Consider the following 20,054-nt stretch of genomic DNA (forward strand, 5'->3'; position numbering starts at 1 on the left):
GCAGTGATGGGGTGCCTCCAGGAACAGGGACCAATAAACTGAAAGATTATTTTGTAATAATTTAGTATAGACTAATTAGATCTTATCTATTTGCAGTTTTCATTAAAGAGGTCTATCCTAAAAGAAAATATAAAAACAAAAAAAACATAGTATAAAAATGAAAGTGAGCAAGAGATTCCTAAATTTCTTGTAGGATTACACCACCACTCTTGCAACACCGCAGTAATAAGCAGTTCTATCTAATTACTACAAGAGCAAAAGATCAATCAGTCTTTACAAAAAGTACACTGTAAAAGGCCACACTATTATAGTACAGCAATCATTTCTGCTCACTCCATGATGCTTTGGAGGACTGCAAGCAGGATCATGTATTGATCACAATATTAAAATTGATTTTCTCAAAATATACTAAAGCTCGCTGACCTCAGCCTTGTAACTCCTCAGTGAAGGACTTGCTATGAGATCATTGTTAATAATGTTGGAGAGTAATAAAAAACAAACTATTATTGGAAACCATTTTCAAAGCAACCCAACATTAAGATTATAATTAAGACCATAATTTCTCAAGTTGCACATTTGACAGGCATCTTCATAAAGGAGAGGAGCACTAAGGAGGGGGGTGGTGTTGCAACCACCTTCCAATTTTAGTTTGGTACAACCAGCTCCATCCAGACCAATGGCTTAGCAGGCAGTGAAATATTACACATTCACAAAGAACAGGAAAGGCCTGTGAAAAGGTAATTAGGAAATTTCCAGTGCTTTCAACCCTTAAATAAAATAAATTAAAATCAATTTCGTCCGCTAAAGCAAGCCGTTTTATCAAAAGATCCTGATAAGTCGGATCTTACAAACTACAATAAAACCGCACTTGGGAGCCTCCCACCAATCCCTCCCTGACTCCTTTCCATTTTTACCCGTTATTTCATAACATGTCTATACATAAGCCAGAGGTGACAACCTGTTCAATTAAATGGCACAATGGCAAAATGGAATGTGATGGATAGGCATTTGTGCCCCGGGAAGAAATGAGTGGGCTGTGGACCTCTACAATACATCCTTTGAAAACACAGCTGAGGTGGAGATAGGCAGTTCCTTCTATGCAATGAAACAAACATCAACAAATTGAAGAATCTCTGCTGTAAACCCGGATGCTGCCACACTACTGAAACCAGTTTTGTTACCAGACCCACTGACTGGTCCATCCATCAAAAAGCCCAAGAAAAAGTGAACTTTGACATTTGGAGGCCTTTGCACCATTGCTTTGATAGAAACTACTGTGAGTGATAAATTGTTTTTACCATGCCTGCCCTCCTTGGTACAACATTTAAGTTGATATTACGGTTACCCAAACTCTTGACATTTGGAAAAAAGGTCAGACTTTGTTTCCCCAAAACAGTCAATTTTCAGGCGTAGACAGCAAGGAAATGCAGAATGACTTAAAGTAATGCCAGATTATGGAGTGTGTGATAAATTGTGTATAGATGCTCTGCCAAGTGCATTTTGCAAGAGATTTTTATTTTCCTACACCTATGGAAAAAGTAGATCTGATTACATTGAATCAATTCAAGTAAATTGATGGCTGGGAAATTAATTAGAAAATATGAAGCGTGTTCAGCAAACATTCTTACTGCTAATGCTGTTCAATGCACTCAACAAAAGCACAAGAGTTATACCAGGAGGTGTAAAGCCTTCCACACACTGCACGATTTTAGCAATCCTATAAGATCATTGCAAATCACACTGTGCGACATGGATCTAATAAACTTAGGTACAACATGTATGCAGACTGTACAATGATGACACGTAGTGACGCGCAGGCTACGACGCAAGATACCATTGAAGAATAAAACATCATTAGCATTAAGTAGTGGTAAACAAAAAGAGCATGATGAAGCACAGTTTGGCAATTGTACTTTCTATGTTTGCTGAAAAAAATGAAGTTAAAAGAGTCTGAGGTAAGCAGTTTTAAGTTTTAGCGCGTGTTGATCAACACGCCATTTCATGTCCCATTTTTACTGTCAGTAAACATGGGTCGTAGAAGCAAACACACTGTGCGATGATCATGCTGATGCTGAATTTCTGACACTGTCAGAAAATGATCAGACTATCTTTGGTCGCAAGACCGTGACAACGGCCATCTTTGAACCTCTCTCACTGTACGACATAGGACCACCGATTAGGAGCCACAATCCCAGAAATCGCCACGATTGTTTCACAATGCCAGTCTTTTGTCTAGGACAGCCGAAAATCGTGCAGTGTGTAGAAGGCTTAAAACTATGTTAAGACTTAATGAATCTGAGAGTGAATAGCATTCCTACTATATTTCTACATAACACCCATGCTTGAAATAAAATGCAATAGCCTAACTCAAAAAACTTGGTGTTGTGACAAGGCGTAAGTTGTAACATCACCAGTTCAACCAATTAGAAATGAACTACAGGGGTGATGCCACAATCATACATAATGCCCATCCTCAGTACCATGTCATGTCTGTCTAAGAATTTTGTTCTCATGTTCATGGATGTTAAATGACAGAACTAGCGTCAACCAAATCAAAAGGGTTGTAACACTTCATCTGGTCCCACGTAGCAATTTGGGGGTGGTTAATAATAAATGTTTAGCACAAATAAATGTGTTTTCCACAATAAAATCATACCTAAAATGTTTTCTATTGGCGTCACGCAACACAAAAACACACAAAGACATTAATTTACACAGTTTAAAGACAACTAGTAGAAACTAAATGCATTACACGCCTTTGTCTTCTCGCGCATTTAAGTTTCTTCTTGTATGTACCATACAAAACACTATCAACATCAAATAAAGCGCCAACAAAATCATACATACGCTTATGATTGTTTTGACTGGAGCGTACGTGTGACGTCACTGATCGAGGAGCGTGCTTGTTTGCACCTGACTGATACGCTGTGAACACGGAAGTGAAACAACTAGTTGCCCTAGATTCAGTCATTCATCTGCACAAACATGAGTGTCTCAAATATAGTGTTAATCGGGCTTGTGTCTTTATTAGTCCCAGATTCGGCGCTGGATAATGGGTTGGCTATAACTCCCACCATGGGCTGGTTGCACTGGGAGAGATTCATGTGCAACACCGACTGTGATGCGGATCCTCAGAACTGCATTAGGTGAGAGCGTGACCTGATGACTGTCAAAGTTTTACTAAACAAATCATAATGAAGATATTAGAAATTAGTTCAGTTTTGGATGCTTATCATTGAAAAGTGTCATAGTAGCCCCATATTTTCGACAGAATGTTTTTCTAATTTATGATCTATATATGAATATGGTAATCATTCGGTATCATTCATGTCAGACTAATACGGTATGGAAAAACTAAAAAAAAAGAGCAAAGAAAACAGAATTAGTAGGTAAATAGGTAGTAATGTACATGGATTTTTTTTTTTTTAAATGTATAAGCAAAAAAATCCTGTCAAATTTACAAAAAAAAAAATAAAAATTATAGAATTACATGGTGACTAAGAGAATGAGGAAGAAGAAAATTATATACCTGAATACTTATGTCACATGAGTGACTGCTAAAGCATGTGATGTAAGATCTCATCTCATCATAGAGATCTTCTCATACTGCGCGCGAAGGGCAAGGGCGTTTATGGGTCCCATATAGTACTGTTTAGAACAGATGCTGTTTTTCACACTTGCAAACTCAGAGAATCTGTCCCATACAGTGGACAGATGTTTGACCATGATGCCCTGTTCCTCATGCCCTTCTGTGTCTTGGCAGAGAGGAGCTGTTTATGGAGATGGCAGATGTGATGGTGAAAGAAGGATGGAAGGATGCTGGATATGAGTTTGTGTGCATTGATGATTGCTGGCCCTCACACGAAAGGGACGCCCAGGGGCGTCTGCAGGCCGACCCCAAGAGGTTTCCCAGCGGAATCAAAAAACTGGCAGATTATGTGGGTATCTGTTGGCTTCATGAAAGGCTAGAAGAGGATACATGCATCTGACTCACATGTGGCATTGCCTAGATTTGAAAGGATACTTCTCCCAAACAATTCTGTCAAATCTACTAGCCCTCATCTTACGTGAACACCTTATGATATTAAGCGGAAAATTACATATTTAATGTATTCCTCACACAAAGCTATCATGGATATTCTGCTAATAATTAGATAAATATTTTAAATAATCAAAATTAATTATTCTAATCATTTTATTTTATCAAAATAATCTAATAAATATTTTAAATAATCATTAATTATTAAGGAGTAATTTTATATCATAATCATTGTGTACTATTTTATATAATCACTGTGTTCAATACTGGGGAAAAAAAAACATTTATGTACAGTACATGGAAATTTTATCCCTTTAACGAAAGTGTCTTCATGTCCACATAAATGTCATTTCAAAGGTGAATTAGCACACACTTTTCAAGCAATAACAATACTGAGAAATTATATTTTGTTTTCATTTAGCAATCTGCCATAGCTTGGCTGCTCCAAATCTTTTTGTCAGTTATATATCGCCCCCTACTGTTGTCTTACTGATATCACAATAAAACGACATTCTGACCTAATGTTATATAACTTGTAATGAATATTAAAGCTTTATTGTGTTCTAAGGTCCATGCCAAAGGTCTGAAGCTGGGAATATATGCAGATGTTGGCACACGGACATGTGCAGGCTACCCTGGGACTTTGGGCTACTATGACATTGATGCTAAAACCTTTGCAGACTGGGGTGTGGATCTGTTAAAATTCGACGGATGCTTCATGCCTGACTGGCATCAGCTGGGAGAAGGTAGGTCGATATGCAAGTCTGAGCAGTATGCTGATAAATTTCAGAGTTTTGCTAAGAAATGCTTTACACTATTTTGTTGTTTCCCAGGTTATATGAACATGTCGAGAGCTCTAAACCAGACAGGCAGAAGTATTGTTTACTCCTGTGAATGGCCATTATATGAGTGGCAACACCAACAGGTGAGACACATGGAGATTTTTTAATTAAAGATGCAGCAAGTCTTTAAGATTGCTATCTTAAAGGGATAGTTCATCTAAAAATGAAAATGTTATCATTGTTTACTCAGGCTTATGTTGTTCAAAACCTGTATGACTGATTTTTTTTTTTTTTTTGTCATTTTCATTGAATTAATTTCCTGTTTAATTATACAATAAACATTTATTTTATAAAGACATGTATTTATTTTTCTTCTCCTTTCTTTTCATTTCCTTTTTTTCCTTTCTGTTAATAATACTCAGCATCAAAACATTGACTCTTAAAGACAACAAATATATTTTGAAGAATGTTTGTAACCAAACATTTTCAGTTCCCATTGACCTGCATTGTAATTTGGTCAATACAATGGAAATCATTGGGAACTGCAAATGTTTAGTTACCAACAATTGTTCAAACTATCTTCTTATCTTCATACTTTCTGTATGACAGAAAGTCATACAGGTTTGGTGAGTAAATAATGACAAAATGTTCATTTTTGGGTGTACTATACTTTGGAATCGAATTCTTTATAAAGTGCAAATAGTCTTCTTAAATATCACTTAGTTTTGTTCACAAATTGTTTTGTGTATCTTATATTCCAGCCTGACTATGAGGCAATTCGCAAGACCTGTAACCACTGGCGTAACTATGGAGATGTTTATGACCAGTGGACCAGTGTGAAGAGCATCCTGGACTGGACAGCTGATCATCAGAAGATCCTGGTCCCCATGGCAGGACCAGGTGGATGGAATGACCCTGACATGGTATGAAGCATCTCATCTGATTATTTTACTCTGAAATCACAAGTTCACACTGGATAAATTAAAATAAGCTTAATGTGAAACCATTTTTATCATATCATATTATGATACCTCAAGCTGATCATAGGGAACTTCGGCCTGAGCCACGATCAGCAGCAGACTCAGATGGCCTTGTGGGCTATCATGGCTGCCCCACTTCTGATGTCCAACGACCTGCGAAACATTTGTCCCAAAGCCAAAGGACTGCTGCAGAACAAACAGATCATTGCCATCAACCAGGACCCTCTGGGCAAGCAGGGCCATCGTACATTAAAAGTAAAGTATCTTAGCCCACCTTAGTGCCAAATGACGGTCTTAACCTATCCTTTGTTTCATTACGGTATCTGTCAGTGAGCTGGAATACATTTGTCTTGTTCACAGGGTGACAGTTTTGAGGTGTGGGAACGGCCCTTGTCAGGCAACAGGCTGGCCGTGGCAGTGATGAATAGACAGGAGATTGGTGGTCCACGCAGATTTATCATTTCCGTGGTGACGCTGCCTAGTTGGCAGCTCTGTGACCCGAAGTGCAACGTAACGCAGATCCTGCCTGTGTACCAGGAAATGGGTGTCCAGAATCTCTTTTCAGAGGTGATGGTCCAAGTCAATCCCACAGGCACAACACTTCTCACTGTCAGCCCTATCAAAAGCAATCCACATGACACCCTGTGACATGACTTGGAAAGCAAAACTTTCCAAAGAAATGGGAAATTTATTATTGCACTAATGTGATCGAGTTAAACTTCCTGGTGTTTTTTTTTTAATTAAGACTTTTTTCCCTTTTGAATACTGCTGTAGAATCCATTTTTACATTTTTTTAAGGAATCAAAATTCAGTTGTAGTAATGTATCATTTTACTGTGCATAAAACATTCACAAAACACTTTAACTCTAAGAAATGTTGAGTTTATACTTTACACACCTGTATTACCTATGTTTTCAGTTCTCTAAAGATGTACTGGACTACAAAACCTTATCACATTCATCCATAATCTGTTCCACTTCACAGTGAAGACTTACAATGTGTTTAAAGGTTTCAGTGCCAAATAACTTCTTATTTTAACATACATAAAGACCCTCAGGGATTTTACAGATCATTTGGCAGCTCATGTCTTGTTCTGTAATGGATATGATTGATCTGAAATCAATTAAAGCGTTTATGTAAGTTTCAGTGCTACTTTTTTGCATTACTATAAAGCAATGGGCACTTTACGCTCAATATATTAATCAATATGCTGGTGAAGTTTTATTTCATATATCTCTTTAGTTGCTTTCTTCTGTTCTTACAAACACTGGTCAGATTGGCATAAACCACAAGTTGACCAACAACAAGATTTTCTGTACCAATAAATGTCAAATTATAATAAATTATGTATTGTGTTGGAAATGGCATGTTAATCGTGATACAAAATCGTACAGTACAAAACATGTAATCATGACATTTCTAAAAAATAACACCAAATTTATATAGCCCAATGACTTTACAAAAAAAAATTTGTTTGTTTTAACAACAAAGTTATAAACATAACAAATATGAATTCCCCATGACATATATTATACAAAAAATAACACATTTTTACAAAAAGAAAAAAGTCATTGCTGTAGTTCATGAGTAAATTGTAATAGCGCCACCATGTGTTTTGTCATGAGGAACATGACTCGTTTTTGTAATGGGCCAGTGGGTTCATTCTTGTCATCCACACATGTATGAATTGCAGCATCTGGTAGTTTTTACGATTATGAATTTTGCATCATTTTACGTATTTTGTGAGTTATTGACATACAGTGGGTACGGAAAGTATTCAGACCCCCTTCAATTTTTCACTCTTTGTTATATTGCAGCGCATGAATATGGTGTTCACTAAAATCAACCCTTTGACTAGGTAAATTGGTAACAACACAGATCACATCCAAACTATACAAATTTTATGTATCTTTTTGTAGGTTTAAATGGTGCTATAACAATTGAGAAACCATGTGTAATGGTCATATCAAAGGAGTCAGGCAGGCTTTGGAATAAATTATTCGAATTAACCACATTCGGCCTTCTCAAACAGTATATCAAAAGTGCATACAGGTCAGTTGCATGCAGTGTATGTGAGTATTAACAGATTGCAAGAAACTGTTAGCAGCAGCCCGGCATGAGCGACAGTATGAAAATGAGCAGGAAGCAAAAGGGGAACTGAGTAACAAGAGTCCTGTGGCTGGGTGGAGTTTTGTCCACTCTTGGTCACATTCACAGTCCAGTTTAATAGCCTGCACTCAGTCTGACTGCTTTCATCCCGGTGCCAGATCACAGTGGAAAAAAACAGAGCTCAGGTAAGATTTCTTTAATAACTTAAGACTGGAGTTCCTCTGTCAAGGACTAAGATTGTGTAATTTGCCATTAGCTATGACGTAGAATAATGCTGTTACTTGATAGATATAAAGTGACTAACCAAAGCAAACAATTTCAGTTAATTAACAGATAGCAACATGCTAGAGATTTTAACAATGCAACAGAGAGAGACACTCCATGATATTGTCTTAAAATGTCTTAACTAATCCATTTAAGCTCTTGTCTCTGGTCTGTACAAATGCTGTTTTGCAGCTTTTGCTGTGTTGCCAATTTTACTGTTTAGCCATGCTGCTTTATGGTCATACTAGTAAATCAATGTGCCTACATTTTTTATTTTATTTTATTATATTTTGCAATACTATTTACAGGAACACCACAAAATACACAATAGATTAATAACATAAAACTGTATATGTACAAAAATAAGAATGCATAATTAAAATAAGAATTATTACAAGAAAATGACTTAAATGACAGTTACAGTTCTCACTACAGTGACATTCCACTTTATCTACTTGATAAATTGTATACAACTCAACATTGCTATACTGAATTAGATGGATCCTGCATACATATCTGGCTTATAGAAGGGAGAAATAAGTGGCTTGTCTTGGGAAACAATTGACCTCATGGAATAGAAGATTACATTCATTAATATGAAATGAACATACAGTGAACCTATTTGCACATGAAAATAGTCCCCTCCACTGGCTAGTCTACTTCACACTTTCCTTTTAACTGTGTTACTCAATAATGTCAATGCATTTTGTAAAAACGGATCCGCAGACTATACCACAGTGGTTTGAAGACAGTATTGTAGGGTTGATAGTATTATTAATGAGGGTTATTTGCATATGAAGAGTTCATTTGCAAAAACAGATAACTCCCGTTTTTTAACCATTTTCAAAAATCGTGTTTTTTCATTGTGCATTCCAATTAATCTCAATCAACCTGCAGTTGGGTTATTTTGGTTAGGTTAAAACAATAACTAAAAAACACAGCTAACACTAACAAAAACACGAGTTTTGAAAATTAAAAAAAAAGTTATCTGTTTTTGCAAATAAACTTCATTATATAGAGTGCATTTATAGTTCTTCATGTAGCAAATTCTTTTATCCAAAGTGACTGTGAAAAAATAAGTGATCACAAAAAGTACAATAAGGTTGTTTTCATTTTAGAGACACATGCTGCATTCTTTCAGCCAGTGTTCCAGTTGTTCCAGTGTTTTAGCAAAGTAACCTAACATAGAAGATATAGAGGGAAACAAATTAAAAGTTTAGGAATCTGACATTAAAAACTCATATTTATCAATAATTATTCTAATCATTTTAGGGAATTGTCCTCTTCAATGTTTATGATGTTTATATTTCTGTTTTGGCACTGTATCATGTATAAACATTTAAACAAATGTCCATACTCCTACACACCTTTGTGGACCATGTTTGTAAGGCTAAATGCACGACAAGATACAATCAGAAAAAAAAGCGCTTTGCATTTCTACATCACACAATGAAAAGAGTCCATTTTGGTGGATATCAGTGATGTAATGCAAGTTGAAATTCCATTGAATAACATTTACCGTGATCATCATCTCATCATCATCTTTGACATTTAGTAAGCTATGTCCTGTTTTTTTTGCTAAAGTTTAAATTATTATTATAGATTTTCTTTCTTCAGTAGGGTACAATTGAAACCAACAAGCATAATATTGCTTAAAATACTGCAATCTATATTTGCACTGTTTCATTTGAGTTTAAGTTAGCCAAGCGAATAAGCAAAATATGTAGCACTGGTATAGAACCACAGAGGTGTAGATAAATTGAGGTCTAATGTGGCAGACTATCTTTTGCCCAGTTCCCTCCCTCCGAACATGAGTGATACTCGCATACTTTATCATTCAGGAACCTTACAGACACAGGACACTCTAGAAGGTTCCTGTTGCTCAACATCACTTTCAATGAACACAAAAGAGTCAAATAAGCAACAATCCAATAACATTTTACTACTTGGCCTAAAGTAAAGGCCTACCTGCCCTGCCACTAAGTAACATAGAAAGTTATGGTCTTCATTAAGGCAGTATTTGGTAAATCAACAAAATGTTATTGGTTACATTTGTGCAACATCTGCCTGAAAAGAAAAAAAAAACCCTGATGTGAAACAGAGACAAGCTTAACAGTAATTATCTGACTCGCACTGCTTACTGATGCCGATACGAACTGTGTTTCCCCTTCCTCTGTATCACAGAGAAACATTGATGCAACTTCCCTGTGTCAAGTCTTATAAGTCATTGCCCTTTGAAAAAGCTGTAGAGCTTTCTTGGTAAACAAGGCTGTTAAAACCAGTACATGTGCACTGCAGTCCTGAAATATCAAACCCACACCACTATCATCCAGTTGTTTAACAGAGTGCATTTAACACAGCACTGGATGGTTGTAGTCTTTTAATAGCGAACTATAAAGAATATAGAGTGCCAACTCAAACATAAAGTGGCAATAATGTTCATATTTGTCACAGTTTTCACCTCAAAGTTTTTGTGACAAGCTTTTGAAGGTGTTAAAAGGTGGCAAAAGAAGAAACCAGGAAATGCTTGCATGGTGTTTAAAATAAGCAGTTCAGTTTCTCTACCACAGGACACAGACGACTCAGCATTTAACAACTATGCGAGAGAAGCTTAGTGCGGAGGCACTGAAAGTAATGAGGAACAGAACTAACTGAGATGTTGTTTTAAAGGACACTGAGATACAGGTAAATTTAGCAAATGCTTCTCTGGAGTAAATTTTAATTTCCATATTTTAATTAGAATACAAGAAAGGTATTTGTTTATTAAGAAGATATAAAACCAGGCAGCATAATAGGCTAATCTTTACAGCTTCATGTAAATGTGTGAAGCTACATTAGGTTAGAGATTGTAGACTAACTAAAAGCTGTATTCAGTTACAATGTTCATGAACGTGTTCATTAAATGATTAACAAATGCCTTTTTCCTCAACACATTTTTTCTCATCCGTTTACTGGATCCAGTGGGGCCATTATGATGTTGTTTAATGTTGAGATGTTTGTCCAAAAATAGTGTTTTTTGTTGTTGTTTTTTGTATTGTCTACATATGAAGAGTTCATATGCAAAAACAGATAACTCCGTTTTTAACTATTTTCAAAAATCATGTTTTTTCATTGTGCATTCCAATGAATCTCAATCAAACTGCAGATTAGGTTAAAAAATAACTAAAAAATACAGCTAACTAACACAATAAAAACATGAGAACATAAAAAAAGCATGATTTTTGAAAATGGTTAAAAATGCAGTTATCTGTTTTTGCAATTAAACTCTTCATATATATTTTAACCTACAATATCAATGCTGAATAAACATACTGTTCCTAGGACCTCTTGCTATTGCATTAAACTTAAGACGCAGGCCTTTTGGGGAGAAGGATGTGAACGTTCAGTTTTGGTTTGTAGATAGTGAAGATACATGGTGAGATGCTGATATGCAGTGAAAGGATGAGTGAGGTTGTGGGTTCACGGCTTAGACCAGAGCAGGAAGAAGTGTTCAAAGGAAACAGATGATCTACAGGAGGAAATACTGGCAACAAAGGATGTCATTGACACTGACAGGAGGGCCCATGCAAATCATTCCTAATCAGACACAGCCACCAGAATCCACCTTCAGCATTAGACCAGAACAGTCCTGTTGGAAAACTAGAACGTAGCATACATGCTACCATTAGATATTAACATTTGAATATAGAGAGGTTTGACTGCAGGGGACATAAGAACATTTCCCTTCAGCATTCTTTATAAACATGAAGAGGAAACCCATATTTAACAAACCAATATAGCCAATATAGAGTTACCCATCACTCAAATTTAACTAACAAAATTAACAAGGAGACATGAAACCTATATTAAAAAAAAAACAAGTATAGAGTTACCCATCACTTAAAGTTAACTAACAAAATTAAACACGGAGACATGAAACATGTTCAACATAACAGTTTGTCTTTTTTCCCCCAAGTTCACATCAGATATAAAAGAACATGCCAGACAGCATTCTGGAGGAGATTTTTATAAAACGGTCCCAGCAGAAAAAGAAGACCTCACCTTTAAACTTCAAAGAAAGGCTGTTTGTACTCACTCATGATAAGATATCCTACTACGACTATGATGCTGAAAAAGGGGTATGTATGAATTTGACATCATTTTCTGAGGATAACCGTATGTTTGGAAAATAATTCAGATTTGATTTTGATTAAAGTCAACATGAATTGGAAATTCAATATGTTTTCTAAATGCATCTTATTGATCTTATTCTAAAGAATTCGTCCGTCATGCTTTTCTTTTTATTTATTTATTTTTTAGCTTGTGATTTTTAATCAAAATGTCAGAATGCAATCTTCTGGTGAAATGACAGACTTTTTTTCTGTAATCATTTAATCTACTTAAACCCTGTCCTTACGTTCTTACAATCGACCGCAGGCTCACTTTCAGATCTGCTTCTGTCCGAATAAAACCTGATAGATAGAATAAAGTCCCCATCCTACTTTTTTTCCCTTTTTTCTGAAAATCCACCTCATTCCGATGTACAGCACAATATGAAGAAAAGATCTGTTGCTAGTTATGTTACATCGTTACTTTCATATTTTTAAACCACTGTTACAAGTTCCAATATTTTGTGCTTTTGATTTTTTTAATAACATAATCTTCCTACTGACTGTTTAGAAGAGGAAAAGCCTGAAAGGTTATGTGGACACTGAAAAGATCAAATGTGTGGAGATTGTTTTACCAGAAGACAGCGCACCTCCTGACCGACTCTATCCATTTCAGGTGGGTCTCAGCAAAGAATAAGAATTGTCACCAACTTCAAGGGGAACACAACATTGATTTTTTTGACCATTACTAAACAATTTATAATGCATTCTTGGTGTACAGTATTTACAGTAATCTTGTTACTTTCACTTCCCTCATTAATATATTGTACATCACCATGTCTTAGTTTTCAAGTTGAGCTGAAGTGATGTTTAAGTGAAGTCTGTGTCGCTGTATCTAAACTTAAAGTTCCAGCATTAGCTGACTAGGAAGTATAGGCTAACAAGATCACTCAGGCTAGTAGAAATATGTCTCATGACAGAATGCAAAAAGAAACATTGGTCAGGCTTTCAACCACAGAGTAATGGAGCAGAAGTGAAACCTTTCCTCTTCAAAGTCTAAAATCAGAGGAACAACAAAACTCAACAGGTGCTGACATTGTAAAACTGTCAGGCATATAAAAGCACTGTACATTTAGCAACTTAAGCACAAAAAAAGTGAGTTTTCCATCCTCAGACCACTGACAAAAAGAAAGGGCGCCAAGAAATGAATGCGTCAAACAGCAACATTTTGTGGTTTTCAGTTTCTCAAAAGATTAACTCTTAAAATCATGAGCTATATGTATTTATATATCTTTATAAAACATAACTTGGGATGTAAATTTGTGCAAATACTTTGAAACCTTCAAAAATGTCAACTGAGTGCAATAAACTGTCCAGTAAATGAAGCTTCAAAAGAAAGAGGAAACGTTTGGCAATAGTAGACTATTTTGAAATGCAACAGTTGATTCATCTATCAGCCAAAGTCATGTATAACTTTGTATTGTGATGCTTTTTTCTTCTCTCTCACAGATAATCTATGATGAAGGTCCTCTTTATGTATTTGCTAAGTCAGATCAAATTCGAAAGCATTGGATAAATGAGTTAAAAAATGGTCAGTATGTGTTTAACTCATTATCACAAACTCCATTCAAATTAGCAAGCCACCTTTATGTGGGCTACATTATAGCAAAGATAAGAAGAAAAGTATGAATGCTTCCCATAACACAGCATACAAGTCCTATGCAAAACCCTGTGCTGATTCAATGTAAATGACTTCCAATGTACCTGTCTTTAAGTGGTGCAATCCAACAAGGACCTTATGCAAAAGTATCACCCGTGCTTCTGGGAGGATGGCATATGGAAGTGTTGCCAGCAGGAGATGAAGCAGGCAATGGGCTGCAGGGTGCTGGAGACCAAAAATGGAGGTCTGTTAACGTTATTCTAAAGTGTTGAAAATAAATTTGGTTCCGTTCGTTTCCGTTCTCACATGTTGATTTTTCTGAAATGTCGTACTCTCAAATCGTTTCCTGCAATACTTGTTTGACGATGCTGAATATACAGTACAATGCAAAACTTCTCAGCATGACCAGTGTAGTCTGATTCAAAATGAATAACTATTCATTTTGACAACAAAATGTGAACAAAATGGTTATTCTTAGTGAATCAAAAACATATAGCGAATCCAGTCTAATTTCCAAACGCATAAATCTAGTGAGCCGGAATGACTCTTATGAGTCGCTTCTTTCTAGCGACTCCAAAAAATTACACTACAATCTGCGTAGTCCGATTCCTGAACCAATGCCTATGATGAATCGGTTCTTTTTTAGTGAATCAAAACAGTGCTGTTATATCGGTGTAGTTATGACAAAATAGCTAAATAACTAAAGATGCACTCTAAGTGTTTTATAAGTAGGCCTAATTAATAAGTAGGCCTTTTATACGTAGGCTAATATGTGGGTGGATGGGGGGAGTGGGGTGGTAAAAACATCCTGTAAGTTTCAGAACTCAAAACTTTCTTGTTAGTCTAAAAACGGCTTATATTGAAGCCAGTCTGCAAAAAACAACAGCTTGTGGAATGTACCACTCTATGACAGAAAAGTGTGGCTAAACACTGCCTCCAAAAAAGAAGATCAACTCCTGCTTCTACATCGCTGAAGCGAACTTAGGTCTACGCAGAAACCAACTGATAAAGATGCTCCAAAGACAACAAGACGCTGTGCAGTGCCAATTTGTGGAAAAAGAGTCTTTGCAATGCCTTCCTTCTGATCCCAACATTAGGAAAGAGTGGATGAAATTGATTTTTAATGAAGTTCCAGACCACATCAGTAAGAACTTGGTCCTTTGTTCATTTTAATTTTACTGTGGATTCGTTTACAAACAAGGCACAATTGGACGCAGGATTTTCAGAAAGATTGAAATTAAAAGAGGATGCTGTGCTCATACTGGATAATGTTGCATATAAAGTAATGCTGCAACATGCAAGTGTGAGTAACTGTTTTTATTACAAGGTCACTATTGCTTTGTCTGTTAAGCAGATCATTTAATATGAGTATTTATGCATTTTAAACCTAAATCACTGCAGCTTCCTTCTATGAATGATGTAGGCTGTCAAACATGCGCAACTATTAGCCAATAGCAGTGGGTGTTTACTCCGAGTCTACAATCTGCCACGATTCAAACAGAGGGATTTAATGAGGGGGGTTACAAGCAGGACAGAAAATAGCCTATTACTTCTAAATTATGTTTTTTGATGCAAAAATCTTCATAACATTACAAGTGGACCTCAGAGAACAGTATAAAAAAAGGCAGTTCATGACCCCTTTAAAAAGTCTGTAAATGCACCTTTTGAATTGTCTGAAGTGTATCATTATCATAAATTTGCAATGGAATTGTCTTTCTTTCAAATATTTATTCTCTAAATGTGCTGAAAGAATCATTAATGGGACAACATTAATGATTCTTTACGATTTCCATCCCTATTCAACAAGGCATCATTTCAACACTTAAGTATGGTGCAGTATTTAATAGCTAATTGTACTTAAACTCATTTGTATTTCATCAATACATGTCAATATCTTTTACCCTTCTTCAAAGGGTTTTTCAAAAGGGGTTCGAAGAATCGTGATTCCAGGAAGCCTCTCCCACCAACACCAGAGGAGGTCTGTTACCAATCTATCCAATCACTGACAGTGTATTCATCACATACCATCAGATTTACTCTTGAGAACTGATCTATGTTACTTCCTTAGGAGAAGCCGCCCAGGCCTCTGCCCCCCCAGCCACCCATGCTCACCCCAGGCTTCAGTGTGGGCATGACTGTTGTAGCTGAATATGAATATGTACCAATGACTCCCCATGACTTGGAGCTGAGAAAGGATGAGGAGTACACACTCTTAGAAATCAATGATCCCAATTGGTTTAAAGCTAGCGATAAATACGGGTAAGAGACGATGATTAAGTATATGATTAGTAATCAATGATCTATCTGTTGTATACAACAGATATATAGTATGAATCTGCTAGTGGAGAATGTATTTGATAAACACATACGTAGACACCTGTCAAATTATTTACATATCTGGGGAAACTTTTACAGGCTGTGGGCGAAAGGTAGTCAGGTGGAACTAGCTGTGCAATCAGGGCTGTGTTTTTTTTCAGATATGAAAATCATTACTGATCTCCTACACTGTTTACAGAAATGAAGGATACATCCCAAGTAACTACATCGCTCAGGCCTTAAATGGATTGGAGAAATATGAGTAAGTATACATTCGAGAACATAGACAACCTCTAGTTTGAAAAGGTGAACACTTTTAAACCTTATAAACATGGTCCAACCACATTTTAACAGATTTTCTGTCTCCTAGTTGGTACTGCAAGAACATCAACCGCAGCCAGGCAGAGAATTTGCTGAAAACAGAAGTTAGTATAGAGCTGTGGTGGCAATCAAAAATGTGGTTGATTTATCCTCAAAAACAAAAAAATCTGTATATAAACTCCATGATTATTAAAAATACATCTATTTTTCTAATATATATATATATATATATATATATATACAGTATATATATATGATTTTTAAAAGGTGGCACTGCTGAGCTGAATTCACTCTATATATTTGTTTCATTTATATTCTGAAATAGAATAAAGATGGTGGTTTTTTGGTGAGAGACTCTGGCAGATTCACTGGAAAATACACTGTCTCTGTGTTCACCAAGGCTGGTGGGTAAGTTCGATAAAGCTACACATTTGTTTCACAGTTAACTTATCAAAATTAAAGTGGAAAACTGACCATACAGAAGAGAGATGTAAATCTCTCTTTGCAAAACTATCATAGGTCAGGTTTCCCACTGTGTAAATTGACACGGGACTGTGCTGTTCATCTCTCAAGTTTTTTGTGAGACAAATTAAGGATTTGACTTGATTCCCAAGTAACTGTGAGAATTTCATTTCTTGTCTCTCTCCAGGGAGACTGTTGGCAGCTGCAGACACTACAACATATGTGTCACCGCAGAAGGCCAGTTCTATTTAGCAGAGAAGCACAACTTCAGCAGTATCCCAGAACTTATTAATTACCACCAGCATAATGCAGCAGGTAAATCTAACTTGAACTACTTGCATGCAAATACACAATGACAAATGATTGGTGTAAAAGTATTTAATCAAAGCAAATATGTCTGTTTCAGGTCTGGTGAGCAGACTAAAATACATTGTGTCAAATCGAGCTCAGAGTGCTCCCTGCACTGCTGGTCTGGGTTATGGTGAGTTTATATTTGTTAGAGCATGGCACTAGCAACGCCTAGGTCATGGGTTTGATTCCTAGGGAATGCATGAACTGATAAAATGCATAGCTTGAATACAATGTAAGTTGTTTTGTGATAAACGCACCTGCCAAATGCATAAATGTAAAAATGTAAATGTAAATACTTGGCTGTATGGTTCTGACAGTTCTCACTGTGGGTTTGATTAAAACTGTGTGCTAAAATTGCCCTCTTCTCCTACTTTTCATTCCAGGAAGTTGGGAGATTGATCCCCATCAGCTTACATTTATCAGAGAACTTGGCAATGGTCAGTTTGGAGTGGTAAAGTATGGGAAATGGCAAGGCCGTCATGACGTGGCCATCAAAATGGTCAAAGAGGGCTCTATGTCAGAGGATGACTTCATTGAGGAAGCCAAGTTCATGATGTAAGTTTATACTGTTGTTAAACAAAAGTATGGTGTTAGTAAGATTTTTTTTTTCAGCAAAGAGTTCACATAAATGCTGATATTTTCAACTTTCTATTCATCAAAATATCCTGAAAAAATGGTTTCCGCAAAATTGAGTAGCACAACTGTTTTCAACACTGATAATAAGAAGAAATGTATCTTGGGCACCACATTATTTGAATTATTAATATTAGAATGATTACTGAAGGATCGTGTGACACTGAAGACTTTAGTAATGCCTTGCTTGACACCACAGGAATACATTCCATTTTAAAAGATATTCAAACAGTTATATTAAATTGTAGTAATATTTCACAATATTAATCTGTTTTACTGTATTTTTTATCTGTTTCAAACATGTTTATGTCTATAATCTATAATTTTCTGCTGTATAACACTAGGAAACTGTGTCACAAAAACCTGGTGCAGCTCTATGGCGTCTGCACAAAACAGCGACCCATCTACATAGTCACAGAATATCTTGCCAATGGATGTCTGCTGAATTACTTACGGGATGTTCTGCAGCACCCCTCGAGTATTTTGCTCCTTGAGATGTGTAAAGATGTCAGCGAGGGCATGTCCTACTTAGAGGACAATCAGTACATCCACAGAGACCTGGTTTGTGTGACACAAAAATGTTCCTTTCCACCTGGAAGACCTATTTTACCATTAAAATGTCTAAAATTTTCTTTTTTCCTCATAGGCTGCCAGGAACTGTTTAGTAGACTCAAATGGAACCATTAAAGTGACTGATTTTGGATTGTCCAGGTAATTTTATGCATGGACCAGGACACTATTTGAGTGAAATTCTCTTAATACTGACTTTCTATATAAAAATTACTGCTTTTCTTACAGGTATGTTCTGGATGATGAATACACCAGCTCCGTAGGTTCAAAGTTTCCAGTGCGCTGGTCGCCTCCTGAAGTCCTCCTTTATTGCAAGTTCAGCAGCAAGTCAGATATCTGGGCATTTGGTGCGTCACCACTGCATTTCCAGCAGAATTTTACCTTCTGCCCAAATCATGGTTTCATTTTCTCTTGTATTATTTGTCTGACAGGTGTTTTAATGTGGGAGGTGTACACTTTGGGCAGAATGCCATACGATCGGTGGAACAACACAGAGATAGTAGAGAAAATTACTGCAGGTCATCGGCTTTATCGCCCACAGTTGGCCAATGACAAAGTTTATTCCATTATGAACAGTTGTTGGCATGAGGTACACAGTTTATACTAAGTCAAAACATTTTGTGAATCAAAACAGTTATCTGATCATGCAAATGTAAACATGACAATAGTCAAGTAATTAAGGTAATTAAAAATCTCTCTCTCTCTTCTTTTTTTTTTTCTCTTTTTGTAGAGACCAGATGAGCGGCCCACATTCAACGATCTTGTCATGACCATTAAGGATTTGCTTTTCAATATGTAATACACATAACTAATGAGCACCCTTGGACATTAAGGATACAGTCCATCATATGCAATCTTGTGTATGGAACAGCAACAATCATTATTTTTGTCAGTCTTGAATAACCTCCTTAATTTCTTTAATCTAAGGAACCCAATAATGTGAATTCAGAGTTAGACACTTCTTGGATAAATTAGTATGAGTTCAAAATTTTACAAGAAAAAAAGGAGATTGGAATGTGATTTCTCATGTAACATTGCAGTCTTTCCTTACATTTTCCTCAAAGCTTTGGCATATTATGAAATCCCTATGTTTCATATCTAAATCAAAAGCTACTCTTTAATATTTTTTTAATTGCTGCCAGCAGCAGCAACAACAATTCAAATAAAAATTCATGACTGTAATGTACATGTACATAAATAATGACTGTGTATTGATTTTTATTGATTTGGCTGTGTATTTATATACAAAAAAATGTATATAAATAAGTAAACTTTAGTAAAACAAAGTATGATCTAGAAGAAATCTTCCAGCCTTGATGTGTAAATATTAGTTTTTCACCTTGTCTTCTGTGGTTGAAATCTGATGGCTATTTAATTAAAGACTACACTTTGTCTTTTTTCACTTTGAATAAAATGAGAGCAGTTTCCAATATTCCTCTGCCGCCACTGATTTTTGTCACTCTTTTAATGGTATTTGAA

At 36.1% G+C, this 20,054-nt stretch overlaps 2 protein-coding genes across 3 annotated transcripts; both read left to right on the forward strand.

The window, feature by feature from the left end:
- Positions 1 to 2,882: 2,882 nt before the first annotated feature.
- Positions 2,883 to 7,110, forward strand: LOC107680946 (galactosidase, alpha). The gene is made up of 7 exons (XM_016477040.1): positions 2,883 to 3,146; positions 3,764 to 3,938; positions 4,608 to 4,785; positions 4,873 to 4,964; positions 5,583 to 5,744; positions 5,859 to 6,056; positions 6,162 to 7,110. Exons 1-7 carry the CDS (start codon positions 2,986 to 2,988, stop codon positions 6,447 to 6,449), a joined length of 1,254 nt encoding a protein of 417 aa, XP_016332526.1. The 5' UTR covers positions 2,883 to 2,985; the 3' UTR covers positions 6,450 to 7,110.
- Positions 7,111 to 8,048: 938 nt separating this feature from the next.
- Positions 8,049 to 19,701, forward strand: LOC107680953 (Bruton agammaglobulinemia tyrosine kinase). Of its 2 annotated transcripts, none has more exons than XM_016477048.1 (18): positions 8,049 to 8,095; positions 12,130 to 12,292; positions 12,834 to 12,938; positions 13,772 to 13,853; positions 14,038 to 14,166; positions 15,836 to 15,900; positions 15,991 to 16,181; positions 16,438 to 16,500; positions 16,609 to 16,663; positions 16,885 to 16,967; positions 17,209 to 17,336; positions 17,428 to 17,502; positions 17,756 to 17,927; positions 18,350 to 18,566; positions 18,652 to 18,716; positions 18,804 to 18,922; positions 19,007 to 19,164; positions 19,306 to 19,701. In XM_016477048.1, exons 2-18 carry the CDS (start codon positions 12,152 to 12,154, stop codon positions 19,372 to 19,374), a joined length of 1,917 nt encoding a protein of 638 aa, XP_016332534.1. In that variant the 5' UTR covers positions 8,049 to 8,095; positions 12,130 to 12,151; the 3' UTR covers positions 19,375 to 19,701. The 2 variants fall into 2 exon arrangements, with proteins under 2 accessions (XP_016332534.1, XP_016332535.1); XM_016477049.1 differs by lacking the exon at positions 8,049 to 8,095 and adding an exon at positions 10,761 to 10,859.
- Positions 19,702 to 20,054: the final 353 nt, after the last annotated feature.

Source organism: Sinocyclocheilus anshuiensis, unplaced genomic scaffold (genome assembly GCF_001515605.1).
Source record: "Sinocyclocheilus anshuiensis isolate Anshui unplaced genomic scaffold, SAMN03320099.WGS_v1.1 scaffold20, whole genome shotgun sequence".
In the NCBI taxonomy this organism is placed as follows: domain Eukaryota; kingdom Metazoa; phylum Chordata; class Actinopteri; order Cypriniformes; family Cyprinidae; genus Sinocyclocheilus; species Sinocyclocheilus anshuiensis.

What these genes read in the sequence shown, in the direction of transcription:
- LOC107680946 (XM_016477040.1), top strand. Translation starts at nt 2,986, where the DNA reads ATGAGTGTCTCAAATATAGTGTTAATCGGGCTTGTGTCTTTATTAGTC. An exon ending in TCAAAAAACTGGCAGATTAT is followed by an intron (nt 3,939 to 4,607) that starts GTGGGTATCTGT and finishes TTGTGTTCTAAG; the next exon opens with GTCCATGCCAAAGGTCTGAA. An exon ending in AGGGCCATCGTACATTAAAA is followed by an intron (nt 6,057 to 6,161) that starts GTAAAGTATCTT and finishes TCTTGTTCACAG; the next exon opens with GGTGACAGTTTTGAGGTGTG.
- LOC107680953 (XM_016477048.1), top strand. Translation starts at nt 12,152, where the DNA reads ATGCCAGACAGCATTCTGGAGGAGATTTTTATAAAACGGTCCCAGCAG. An exon ending in GATAAATGAGTTAAAAAATG is followed by an intron (nt 13,854 to 14,037) that starts GTCAGTATGTGT and finishes CCTGTCTTTAAG; the next exon opens with TGGTGCAATCCAACAAGGAC. An exon ending in TCCCACCAACACCAGAGGAG is followed by an intron (nt 15,901 to 15,990) that starts GTCTGTTACCAA and finishes TTACTTCCTTAG; the next exon opens with GAGAAGCCGCCCAGGCCTCT.